The 14,127-nt window shown below is 44.8% G+C and overlaps 1 protein-coding gene across 4 annotated transcripts in view; it reads right to left on the bottom strand.

Moving 5' to 3' along the window:
• pard3bb (par-3 family cell polarity regulator beta b) overlaps window positions 1-14,127 on the bottom strand; it is a 326,214-nt gene that overhangs the window by 228,139 nt on the left and 83,948 nt on the right. For all 4 annotated transcript variants that reach the window (XM_054747065.2, XM_054747066.2, XM_054747067.2 and 1 more), the window contains one exon: window positions 8,742-8,836. In XM_054747065.2, coding sequence (XP_054603040.1) covers window positions 8,742-8,836 — 95 coding nt within the window. The remainder of the gene's footprint in view (window positions 1-8,741; window positions 8,837-14,127) is intronic.

The following is a 14,127-nucleotide window of genomic DNA, read 5'->3' as shown; positions in this document are numbered from 1 at the left end:
GACTGGTTTCCCGAGCGACCGCATGGTGTCAGACACGCGATGGAACAATGTGGAGCACATCAGGGTGATTTCTGAGCCGGTATCCAGCAGAGCATCAACTTGTATGCATCCACCTAGATTGGTGCTACAGTACAAACGGCGAGCATGATCATGGTTTGTTAAGTCACCAAGGAACTTCAGAAATTTAGTATCTGGTTTCTCTGGGGGGTAGATTTCAGGAGACTCCTGTGGTCTACCAGTAGTGTTTCCCCAACTGATCAGGTAAGTCCTGGCCACGCTGGGGGGTTGAGCCACGCCTAGTCATGCGGACGTTGGCTCTGAGTCTGGCTTCTTAGAAGCAGACTTTGGTGCAGGGGTCTCATCTGCAGATCTCAGCTGTTCCTTCTGTTTAGCTAGGAACTGCTGAAACATCTCCTGGAGGTCGGCTTTGGTCAAGTACTCACCTGCGGACTTGTGTTCGGGACCTACCTGTGGGCGGCGCTCCTTAAACCTTCCACTGTTCCGACCTGCCTGCCGTTGGTTTTGGTTGGGCCACTTCCTGTCTGATTGTCCAGACCTAGGCGGCCAATCAGCACCCCCCTTCCCCTGTTGAGGAGATTGGGACTGCTCTCGCGGTTTAACAGGTCTAGGTTTAGCAGATTTTGGCTTAGTGGGTGGAGCTTCTGTGCCTTCAAGCTCCAAACGCGGCTCGGCGTCGGGAGCTAGGTGCATGACGCGGTGATGTGCGTCAGGCTTTTGGGGCTTTCCGCCGGCTTCCCAAGCCTGCTGAGCGTATCTCCTAATCTCCTGAGTTGTCAGTTTTTTTATCCGACAATACATTGAGACTTCGGAGCGAACACACTCGTGCAGGTTGTGAATGAACAGGGATCTGAAGGCAGGGTCTTCCTCGAGCCCAGGGCCGTTTCGACCTTGGAAATAAGCACTTTTGAGTCGGCGATAATACTCTCTGGGGGGTTCGTTCCTCCCGTGTTTGATGGAGAAGGCCCCCATTGTAGCTGACGCAGAGTCTGCATACGTGGCGTATTCATCTCTCAACGCTCGGCAGAGCGAGGAGTACCGATCACGAATGTCAGGTGGTAGTTTCCATGAAACCGTGCACCGTTCTAGATGTGGTTATCCAAATTAGCTTGAGCTTTTCCCTTGAAGAGGGTGCTGGAAGATCAAGCAGACAACGTTCTATCTCCCTGAGATAATCGTCGACGTTGGATTCATTGGTGTTAGGATCAAAGCGTTCTATGTCTTTAGCTAGCGATTCAATTTGACGTACACGGAGCCCTGACTCACGGTACGGCGCGTCATCCTCTGACTCTGACCCACGGTCTGTCTCAGAAGGCGCTGGATATCGCTGGTGTGCTCTGGGCTCCCAATGTTGACTCCTGGGGCCCAAATCGGGGTTCGGCATGTTGTGGCGGGCTGCTGGCACGTCACGTGGGTGTCTTGGGAGGTCCTCCTCCCGGGGCACGTCTGCGTAGTGCAGCCTGCGTCTTTCAACTGGGGCTTCTGCGTAATACGCTCTGTCCGGGTACGGACTGGCGTATGATGCTTGGTCATGCAGCTGGTTATCGGCATGCCGAATACCGGAGTAGCTAGGATGGGTGGATGGTTGAGGTGCAGCTTGGGGTGCATAACCCCAATCGGCACCTTGCACACTTCGTGGACTGGGGGAGCAGTCTAAATAGAGGTGCCGCTCAGCTGGTCGACTTCTCACTGATTGAGAAGGCCGTGATGATGAGGGTGGTGGTCCAACCTGGGATTCGAGGGCGAACTGCTCTCGGCCCCTAGGTGGTCCTGAATGCCCTATAGTGTGTGTAGGGAACGGGGCCGAAGGTTGGAACAGATGAGCTTCATCTCTCCCCTGCGGCGTGCGTCCGTCCAGAGAGTCCCACACCACATACTGTTGATTATCGTATGGAGACGTATCAGGAGGTAGCCTACCTTTACGGCGGGACGGCGGTCCCTCGCTTCCTTGGGTGGAGGAAACCAATTGGTCTTTGGCGATCGTCCTGGGCGGACCCTGGTTGGCTTTGCCGGCTTGCTTTCGTACCGGTGTGGGAGAGCACTCTGGCTCAGCCTCAGAGTCACGGTGTTCCCCCCCTTCCCACTGTCTGTTGTCATCAGCAGAAGGGGGCGGGGTCTTCTCCCCATCTTCCCCAGAATCGGTGCGGGTGTCGTCTTCCTCGATCAGCCTTCCATTTCGCTGTTTTTCAGCTAGCATACTCTGGAGGTTCATGATCTTCTGACCACGTTGGAGTCCTCTCTGATAGAGGATCAGGGCTAACTTAGCTAAGTGAACCTGGATTGGTTTTGTACCATCCGGGTTTTCTATTTGATCAATTACAGCTTCTAGCTCGACGCTACGCTGTTCTTCAGTGAAATCCCTAGAAGGGTAGTCGGGTTCTCGAGCAACCGCGACCAGTTTGGACAATATTTGTCCAGAAAGTAGGCCAGGTTCATAGTCGTGGGCCGCAGCGCCACCTGGTTGCTGGGAGTTGGTCAGGTCACTACTCTGTCCCTCCATTTTAACAACCGAACCAAAAATAGCCTAGTAGAGCTTCTGCAGATAGCTCAAGCTGCACCTTTTGGGCAGCAACTGCTAGCTTTGTAGCAGAAAAACACTAAATTAACCTTTGTGCGCACAGGTTTTAGCGTTTTAAGATTGCACGGAATGCCGTGACTGACGCTTAAAATACTATTCCTTTCAGTATTTTAGCACAAGCTGGTGCGTTGCCGTAGCAACGTCTTACAACACTTGCAGTGTTAAATATGCTAGTTATTCCTTCAGAATATTAGCAAACAAGGTGTTATCAGTCTTTGAGTGAAGGTTTCAGTTAGTTATAATAGCCACTGTGAGTTAAAGTCGCTAAATTAGCAGTTAATTTTAGCCTAAAAGGGTTAGTCAGAATTACTTACACACTGCACCTTTAATGAAGAACTGAATTTTAACCTAAAAGGTTAACCAGAATTAATTACACGTTGCACCTTTAAGGAAAAACTGAATTTTAACCTAAAAGTCAACCAGAATTAATTTACACGTTGCACCTTTAAAGAAGCACTGAGTTACTGGTGAGAGTTCGATGCAGCTTCCTGCTCAGCGAAATCAGCACCACTCTGTTGCTGGTTCAAGGCTGAACAACTGATTATTTTTAATTCAAGCTCTTTGGATTTATTTGTTTGTTTGTGCCGGATAGAAATCTCTGTGTATCCAATCCTCACACGGCCGCACCAATAAAATGTTGGGGTTATTAGGAGCGAACAATTAGTAAGCTTCAAATTACTTTTGGATTCTTCAATAAATTCTGTAAATATGGGAATATTTACTGATTTATTAATTAATTAAGATATTCTTAGATATACGGGGCACCATTCCCCCTTTACCGGGGAAAAATTGAATCCAAAACTCTTATCAGTCTTTCTTGAAGTTCGTAGAATCCTTGGAGCAGAGACTTCTCTTCGACACAACAAAGCTACTGGACACAAAAATCTGAATTTTATAACATTTAATTAACAATTTGTCAAATGAATAAACAGTGGAATAGATGAATAATAACCATGTGATATGATTGAAGATGGATGTGTTTGCATGTGATGGAGGATGTATGAATGGGGTCCTTTGTTCTCACAAAGGAGTAGTGTGTGTGTGTGTGTGTGTGTGTGTGTGTGTGTGTGTGTGTGTGTGTGCGTGTGTATGGATTCAAAATGGAGTCTTGAATACAAGATGGCTGACCCCTTTGTCTGGCTAAAGTGTGGGTGGCAACTTGCACTTTAACTTCCAAAGCACTTAGAATCAGTAGTAACTTAACCTTAAATCACTCAAAACATTTCAAAAGATCATGAAACAACACAAAAGATTAATCACAAATTAATATCTTTTAGTTTCAGCCTGGCCATGACAGAAACCATTTTAAGATACCAAACAATGATCAATAAGCAGTTTATTCTTTCAAAATGACCCGACGGACGTGTTTGGGACGAAAGAGGAAAACACGAAGCTACTTTTTAAGCAATAGCGCGGTTTTATTGCTTATTCTGGACTATAGAGGAAACGGGAGAAGAAAAGGAGAGAAAAAAATGAGTTTTCTGATCACCAAAGCAGCAAGGCGTCCCCCGCTGTTATGACTTGACGGTTCTCCGTTTTTCTCCGCAGTTTCCAGCGTCATCCGTCGGTTTGATGCTTTCTCCGTTGTTTGGCGTTCACGAGTGTTTCTCCACGGGCTGGACAGAGACAGCAAAGTTTCTTTCTGTGCTGAGTTATAACTTACAGCGTGCTTGATGGAGTTGTTGCTTTCCTCCGCAGTTCTGTGTCCTCAAACATCAGCTGGAGGGGAGCAGAAACGAGCAGATCTGATGGGCTTGCAGTTTAGTTTCCAGCAGTTCCGTGGGCTCAACTTGGCACTTAGAGCTTCCGCGTGCTCAAGTTGTCGGAGCGTTGACAAGCGTGTCCTTACCGCCAGGTATCCTGGGCAAAAGAACGAGGATTCTTTGTCTCTGCTGAAGATTTATGGTCTTAGTTCGCGGGAAAAGCTCCACGGCTTCCCGCACATGCGCAGAACATGTTTCTGGTACTAGGCGGTGACGTCATCACAATGCTTCCGTGTGCAAAGCATCATGGGAAATGAAGTTTCTTGGCGCTGATGTGATTATTTGCTTTTCAGAGCAATTTAAGCACAGTCATTTTGGAGAAAATCACTGCATAGTAATTTCCTCATGAGGTCAGACCCTCAACAGTGGGGTGAGATTCGATGTAGCCACAGCCGCCTTGGGGTGCACTGACAGAAGAGGTCTGTCGAACACTGGCGCCACTGGTCCTTCTGACCACCACCAGCAGGAAAGGCGGGTTAAATGTCTTGCCCAAGGACACAACAGCAGCATTCTCTGGTCTGAGTCGGGATCAAACCTGCAACTTTCCTATTACTGGACAACCCGCTCTACCTCCTGTGCTATGCTGCCCACAAAGAGTAATATTGGTGTTATTAGTATTTATATATGGTGTTGATTGGGAGCCAAATTAGTTGTTGATATTGAATTAATATGAAGGGGTGCGTTGCAATAAATTTTCACTTCATCCCACTCATTTCAGATTTGTAAATTCATTACTTAAATCAGAGTGTATTATTTCTCATCTTTATTGTTTTTATCCAATTTGCATATTTTGATTATTATGTTTTTTGTTCTTTATTTTATTTTTACATGTTCAAAATAAACATTGAATCCAATATATATGAATATATATTCTTTAATGCTTCTAGCTCGTAGTTAAAAAGCCCTGTGCACTGTTTTGGTATTCGTGACATTTTAATGTAATAATAAATCTGCATTTGTGGCTCTACATACCATACCATACCATACCATAGTTTATTTATATAGCATGTTTAAAACGCAGCATGGAAGCTGCCCAAAGTGCTGCACAGGCTAAACCAAAACACAACCAATCTAAGGAACTAAAACAGAAGATAAAATACCAATCAAAAGCAGATAAAACATGAGGAACACTAAGAACACGTTAACACAATAAAACACTAAAACGAGTCACTGTTTTAAAGCCACATCGTAAAAGTGGGTCTTTAAACGAGATTTCAAAACCGCCAATGATGGAGCCTGACGAACTCCACTGGGTAACGAGTTCCACAGCTTTGGGGCAGCATGCACAAATGCTAGTTCACCCCGCGATTTGTATCGCATCTGGAGCGTTCACAGCAGCAGGAGGTCAGCCGACCTCAACGTGCGCGTGGGTTAGGGCTGGGGGTAAACAATTATTTTTAAAACGATTATTCTGACGATTATTTTATCGAATAGTCGACAATTCTAATGACTATTTAGACGATTAATCTAGCGATTATTTTCTTATTGCACAATTAATAAAAACAAGAAAATCTCAAATAAATTCCTCCCAAAAATTGATTAATTGTTACTGTAAGAGAATAAACACTACAGGCATTCCATTGTGTATAACACTGCTTTTATTGTGTTGTGGTTGGTTATGTTCTGGTGACGTGTAGAACTTGGGAGTGCAGGCTGCTGCCTGAGAGGTGGTTGGAGACGGAGTGTCTCCATGCTGCTTTGTTACCCACGCCGTGGGTACATAGGGAGTAAGCAGGTCAGAGAGATAGAGGGGTGCCAGGTCGTTAAGTGGTTTAAATACAAAAGTCAATAACTGTATTCTGAAAATGACAGGGAGCCACTGAAGACGTACCAGGACAGGCGTAATATGGCTAATACATGGTGAAGACATATCAATTAAATGTATTAAATCCAATTGTTTGCCTACTTTAATTAGCTTTGATTTGAAAATATATAAATAGGAACAATAGAATCAAATAGTTACGTATTTAATGGATCCTGAGGACATGTTGTATTGTTTCACAAACATCTTAGGTTGCCCCCAGTAACAGGAAGAAAAGAAAAAACACTGACCACCTCTGAGAAGCAACCATATTCCCCAAACAAACCAAACCTTGCAACCACATCTTTCTAAGGGGAATAAAAGGGCTGATTAAAAAGGATGTTTGTCCAGTGAGGAGTCTCAAGGGAAGAAGTCAGATCACTCGACAGTCCAATCAGACATCGAGATAATTTAAGCAGTTAACTTCAGGGACTTTGTCCAACGATGTAGAGGGAATGCAAAACAGTAACACCATCAATAACAATAAAATCTAGACCTCTAACCATGCATGTCCTAACATTAATTTATTTATTGTAAAAGCAAAGTAAACCCATGAATGGGGCTGTTTTATTGTAATTATCTATTATATTTACTGTATAACAAGGAGTATTAGATAAAAGAACATTAGGGGCAATGCAAAAAAAAAAATATTGGGAACTGGAAAAAATATTTAAATAGGATTTTTAACTCTGAATAAATAGAGATAAGGGAAACTTTAAATGCAGATTGGGGCAACCACGTTAGAGACAAAGATAAAGTCAAACAAGTCTAAAAATGAGCCTATGTAAATCACAAAAGGACCCTTCTGTCATGAAAATTCACTGTAGTGACAACAGGAGACACACTGAAAAGGGGGGCAGATGTGAAAATGAGATCAGTGCTAGTAAGAAAAGAGAAGAGGAAGAAGCAGATGAGGCAAACAAAAAATACTGTGCCCTCTGACCTCTGAGTAAGGGAGGGAAAGTATGGAAAGACGGAGGGGGAAACACTTGAGACTCATCCGTCTTTGTTAATGGAACCTGATGTGACAAAATGTGTCTGAATACGAAAGGACATGAACAAAAGGCATAATTTACTCAAACCCTTTCCCATACACATGCACACAGGGACCCTGCTGACCTGTGACAGTTTCCCACTTGAGGATTTAATGGAGCTGCTTACCTGAAATCATTTACAGCACATGTGCTCTTATACTAGTCTCAGCATATGCTTACATTTAGTTCTTTATCTTCTATCTATTTATAAGAAGGCAAACATAAACAGTGTAATATTGGGAAATTATCTTTTCCTGATGTTTAAAAATGACAACCTGTTGCTATCAAAGGGGACTTTACTATAACTAATCAAACATGTGTGACCTTTTCCACATTTTCTGGGCCCAAAAACATTTAAAATAGTGCAGAAACTAAAATCTAATGAATCATAGGTATCCAGGCATAATCAGATCAACAAGATTTCATTAGGATTTTCATTACGTTATGAACAGTGGTGCAAATGTCATCATTTGTCAAAAGAGAAAGGGGCACAAGGTCATTAAAATCAAAGTGAATACCCTTGAGGTTCTTAATGTGCTTTGCATTTTTAATGGCAATCTGGCTATGATACCACACAAGAGCTGAAGAGCTCATATTGTATATAATGTTAAGTCTGTGTTTTATGTAATAATATTAGGGGACACATGTACAAGCTACATTTGAGTACTTATGGAAATGTTAACAACATAGTTATTTTGGCAATAATCAGTTGAGCGCCTATAATGCAGCTCTGAATCTTACCCCCAAACAGTTTCTGTCTAGGTCCAGGTCACACCCTCCTGCATCTAAACAACACAATGGCCCCCATACAATCGAGGCTACTGACTCATCAGGGGTTGGGGAGGGGGGTAGTCATAGGTAGTTTCTGCTCATTGAGTAACAAATGGCAGCTACAGTTTATAAGCTTGATTCTCCCATATTCTAGTCAGAATTGATAAAGCTCTTGGGATGAGAAGCGAAACGTCTTCAAGAAACACAAAGTGCAGTTGCCTTCATTTGAACACTTTTGGAATAATCAGTTGGATAAGAAAATCTTCGATGAAGAATATTTTGATTTACCTGCATACTTGCCCTAAGTCTCTGCGACTGTGATTGGTCAAATGACTGATGCGCAATAAAAAAGATAGGTTGTGAACATGATGAATACCCCTCCTTTCTCTGACTGATTCGCATAAAAAGTTACTGAAACCCAACAGAAGGACCACCCAAAACAAAAACGGTTCGGATCTATATGATTCACGTGAACGCTATATTTGGCTTGGCTCAAAAACAGCGATTTAAACCGAAAAGCAACAAGTTTGCAGGTATATATGATATAGTAAATGTCACTAGTCCACTTAACACCAACAACCCCGCACATAGTTCAATAAGATGAGCCAAGTGCAGAAAAATAAGACAAAAGATTGAAAATTTTTACATAGTTTTGCTCCAGTTTGACTTTAAGTTTATATTTATAGGTGTCTGATATGCATCTGAAACAAATTTTCATGTGTTCAGGTACTTCTTTGATGTATAAATTTTTCTAAATAACAGGTTATGGTTCTTACCATCACAGAGTCTTCTTCACCGAAGGTGGCTTCGACCTCTGTTGTTTGGGGATTGAGGGCTGAGTCACTGCTGCTTCTCACCAACAGTGGTGTGTCTGAAGAAAGAACAAAAAGTACAAAAAGAGGCACACAAGAATTAAAGTAGGTTTCCAGAGTTTTCTAGTTTCAGAAATTATGTATGGTTTTTCAGAAATCTGTAAAAGTGATTATCTTATCATGTACTGTGATACAATGTAAGCAATTTTTTTTGCTAAGCGCGCCCCCTGCCCCGCAGAGCTCCGTGAAATAGGAAACTGAGCGCCGACCAGAACTAAGCAATAGCGTTAGACTACCGCTTAGATGCTTCAAATTTAAGGAATATCTCGGCTGATGCAGAGTTGATGAACTTTTCACGGACAAGACAGTCTTTAAAAAACAAATATATGAAAACACAGCATGACATGAGAATAATACTTGTAAAACAACGTGTTTTAGCTCTGTTTGTCGGCTACAGAAGCACATTTATAAACATAAACGTGAAGTCGCCATCTTAAACAAAGAGAGCAACAGACTTTTGTGTGGTATGCTTGTCAGCCACTAGATGGTGCCCTTGAATAAGAGAAATACTCCGGAAAGAGACTTTAAATATGTATAAATATGTTATGTATACGCCCAAATTGTACATTTGAAATGTTTTCGTCCAGTGCGTTGCAATTTGAAATTTATAGAAATTACATGAAACTAAATACAACTGAAAAAATACACAGAAATAAAAAGGTGAAAGGGGTATTTTTTCATGTTGATAAACAAAGTTGCTGTTTCACTACAATATTCACATAAATTCTTAGTTGTAAACAAATAGCAAAAATGTAATTGACTAATTACCTAAAAAACAAAACAAATGGATTTTTTAAAATCCTGGTACTTTCCTTTTCATTCTGGAAACTAAATGTGATTATTCTATGAAAAAAACTGTAAATATACTAAAACCTGGATTTGTATTATAACCATATTTTAAAAAATAGGTTAGTTGTAGAGATCGGCCATTATTGGTTTTTCAATTTCTAAAACCCATCCCGATATTTAGGAGGCATGGTCAGTTGATGGGCGATGTATACTGCTGAGTTCCATGGCCTATATCCAGATGTTTACCACCTTATATTCAAACTAAAATGTCACTAAAAACATCAGATGATGCGCAAAATTTTTAAAGCTTAATCAGCTTTCGAACTCTGTTAAATCTTAACATTGTGATCAGTGGTAAAGTCAGACACATAAAGTCAATTTAGAGTATTTATTATGCAGATGTTATTAGAGAATGTAAATTTTAAATCAAAATCAGCAACAGCAGTGGGCTGCCTGAGAATGTGCCTGACTTTAATATGATACTTTGCAACTTTTTCATTTCTTTAGTCATTTTCTTGAGCCAGTATGCGCTAAAATGACACTTTTCAGGGTTAATGAAAGGCTACCCAGCCCCTAACTCCCCCTGTAGCCAGAATATTCCACTTGCAACTTCAGAGCTGCTGCTCCGGTCTGTTGGAACTCCGGAGTGGTTTTCCTCTTATCTGTCTGAGCATTCCTTCTCTGTGGCTATCTCCAAGTTTCGGTCCTCCACCTCATCCCTCATCCATGGTGTCCCACAAGGTTCTGTGCTGGGGCCACTTTTCATTCTCTATCTGCTTCCTCTTCAGCACATCCTGAACTATTTTAAAGAAATCTCCTACCATCTTTATGCAGATTACATTAAACTGAACATCTCCTGTCCATCTTGACTGCGCCCCAGACAAGCTGGTTCCCAAAGCCAGAGACTCTCTAGGTCAGCTTTCTTCTCAGACCAAACCCTCTATCAGGAATCTAGGTGTGACCTTCAACCTAGCTCTCACCCAGGCTTCTCATGTCAGTTCTCTTGTTCATTCTTCCTTCTTCCATCTCAGGAACATTGCTAAGTTGAGTCCCATTCTATCCCGCTCTGTACTTGAGACAGTTATCCACACCTTCATCTCCTACTCATCTCAGCACTCCCCAGCATCTCCTAGACTACTGCAACTCTCTTTTCACGTGTCTGAGCAGAACCTCCCTGAACCGTCTACAGGTGGTTCAGAATGTCTGTGCTCGGCTCCTGACCAAGTCCTCCAAACACACCCACATCACCCCGCTTCTCCTCCAGCTTCACTGGCTGCCAATCAACTTCAGGGTTCATTTCAAGATCCTGGTTCTGGTTTTTAGGGTATTACATGGAAAAGCACCATCAAACATTGGCGATCTTCTAAGTCCCTACACCCCTAGCAAGTCCCTGAGGTCTAGTAATCCAAGCCTACTGGTTGCGCAGCACACCAGGCTAAATGCCAAAGGTGACAGATCATTTGCTTCTGTGGCCCCCCTGACTCTGGAACTCTCTCCCACTGAGCTTAAGATATCTGGACTCAGTGGTCTCATTTAAAAAGCAGCTGAAAACTCACCTGTTCAAGTTGGCTTTTGCATGACCCAGGATCATCTACTGATTTCCCTCTTTCCCTTTACTTACATTTTGTAATCACAATTTTTTTTCTCATCTTAACCATATTTTTAATCTTTTTTTAATCTCTTTTATATTCTTAATTTTTTGTGTCGTGAATTTTAACTTTGTCTTGAGACAAAGAACGGATCAAAAGATCTTTCATGGATGTTAAAACAAAGAGTCGGAGTACCCAGCCCAGAGGGTTACCAGGGTCCCACCCTGGAGCCAGGCCTGGGGTTGGGGCCCGTGAGCGAGTGCCTGGTGGCCGGGCTTTCGCCCATGGGGCCCGGCTGGGCCCAGCCCAAACCGGATTCACGGGCTCATCCAACTGTGGACCCACCACCCGCAGGAGGAACATGAAGGGTCCGGTGCAGTGTGGATCGGGTGGCAGACCGAGGCTGGAGCCTTGGCGGTCCGATCCTCAGACAAGGAAACTGGTTATTGGGACATGGAACGTCACCTTGCTGGCGGGCAAGGAGCAGGAGCTTGTGGCAGAGGTTGAGCGGTACCGGCTAAATACAGTCGGACTCACCTCGACACATAGCATTGGCTCTGGAACCCAAGTCCTTGAGAGGGGTTGGACACTCTCCTTTGCTGGAGTTGCTCAGGGTGAGAGGCGGAGGGCTGCCTGTGTGTTGGGGTTTACCCCGGGGGGCGAGAGGGTAGCTTCCCTGCGCCTTGTTTGTGCTTATGCGCCAAATTTCAGTTCAGATTACCCACCCTTTTTGGAGTCCCTGGGACAAGTGCTAGATAGTGCTTCATCAGGGGACTCCATTGTCCTGCTGGGGGACTTCAATGCTCACGTGGGCAATGACAGCATGACCTGGAGGGGTGTGATTGGGAGGAACGGCCCACCTGATCTGAACTCGAGTGGTGTTTCGTTATTGGACTTCTGTGCAAGCCGCAGTTTGGCCATAACGAACACCAAGTTCGAACATAAGGATGCCCATTGGTACACTTGGTACCAGGGCAGCCTAGGTCGCAGGTCGATGATAGACTTCATAGTCGATTCATCTGACCTGCGGCCGTATGTTTTGGACACAAGAGTGAAGAGAGGAGCGGAGCTGTCAACAGATCACCACCTGGTGGTGAGTTGGCAGGGAAGATGCCGCATAGACCTGGCAGACCCAAACGCATAGTGAGGGTCTGCTGGGAATGCTTGGCAGAAGAACCTGTCAAGACGGTCTTCAACTCCCACCTCCGGCAGAGCTTTGACCACGTCCCGAGAGCAGTGGGGGACATCGACTCTGAGTGGGCCTTGCTCCACTCTGCAATTGTTGAGGCGGCTGTTGCTAGCTGTGGTTGCAACATGGCCGGTGCCAGTCGTGGTGGCAACCCCCGTACCCACTGGTGGACACCAGAGGTTCAGGGAGACATCAGGCTAAAGAAGGAGACCTACAGGGCGTGGCTGGTCTGTGGATCTCCGGAAGCAGCAGACGGGAACCATATAGCCAAGCGGGGTTCAGCAGTGGCAGTTGCCAAGGGAAAATCTCGGTCGTGGGAGGAGTTTGGTGAGGCCATGGAGAAAGACTATCGATCCGCCCCAAAGAATTTCTGGCAAACTGTCCGGCGCCTCAGGAGGGGGAGGCAGCAACTGGCTCACACTGTTTACAGTGGAGATGGGGAGCTGCTGACGTCAACTGGGACAATAGTCGGGCGGTGGAAGGAATACTTTGAGGAGCTCCTCAATCCCACCTACGCACATTCCGAGGAGGAGCCAGAGCCGGGAGACCTGGGGATGGACTGTCCAATCTCTGGGGCAGAAGTTTCTGAGGTAGTCAAACAACTACACAGCGGCGGAGCCCCAGGAGTGGATGAGATTCGTCCTGGGTATCTCAAGGCTATGGATGTAGTAGGACTGTCGTGGTTGACACATCTCTGAAACATTGCGTGGTCATTGGGGGCCGTTCCTGTGGAGTGGCAGACTGGGGTGGTGGTCCCCATTTTTAAGAAGGAGGGTGTGTTCCAACTATTGGGGAATCACACTCCTCAGCCTCCCTGGAAAGGTCTACTCCAAGGTACTGGAGAGGAGGGTCCGATCGATAGTTGAATCTCAGATTGAGGAGGAGCACTGTGGTTTTCGTCCTGGCCGTGGAACTGTGGACCAGCTCTATACACTTGCAAGGGTGATGGAGGGGGCATGGGAGTTTGCCCAACCAATCCACATGAGTTTTGTGGATTTGGAGAAGGCTTATGACCGTGTCCCTAGAGGCACCCTGTGGGGGACGCTCCAGGGGTATGGGGTGGGTGGCTTTTTGTTAAGGGCCATTCAGTCCCTTTACCAGAGGAGTGTGAGTTTGGTCCGCATAGCCGGTAGTAAGTTGGACCTTTTCCCGGTGAGGGTTGGACTCCGCCAGGGCTGCCCTTTGTCACCGGTTCTGTTCATAACCTTTATGGCCAGAATTTCTAGACGCAGCCGTGGTGTGGAGTGTGTCAAGTAGGGATGCACCGATAGATCGGCATTTGATCGTAATCGGCCGATAGCGCCCCTATCGGTTTTGATCGGAATTTTCAAAATAGATCAAAGCAAACCGATCAGGTAGGGTTGTCACGGTAACCAGTGTAGCGGTAAACCCCGGTAAAAAAAAAAAAGTTGACAATAATAATAACAGTCTTGTTTTTAAAAAAAACTATTATTATCTCGATGGGTTTACTGTGGCTGCGGTGTAGGCGCGGTGACCCTTACCAGCCACCGTATCATCGGCTGAAGTTGCCGGCGGCACAGACGCACGCTTTGTTTACAACAAAACTTTCTTGAAGCTAAAGCTGAAATAATGGTCAAAGGAGGAGAAGGCAGCGCTCAGGAGGACATTTATTATCCCTCAAAGAAGACAAAGTCGGAAGTACGGGCATATTTTAGATATTTGAAGAATGCCGAGGGAGTTTATAGAAGACGGACGGCTATCC

Source organism: Nothobranchius furzeri, chromosome 14 (genome assembly GCF_043380555.1).
Source record: "Nothobranchius furzeri strain GRZ-AD chromosome 14, NfurGRZ-RIMD1, whole genome shotgun sequence".
NCBI classification, from domain to species: Eukaryota; Metazoa; Chordata; class Actinopteri; order Cyprinodontiformes; family Nothobranchiidae; genus Nothobranchius; species Nothobranchius furzeri.
Note: the sequence above shows the minus strand (reverse complement) of the source record. Positions and strands in the feature narration are given on the sequence as shown.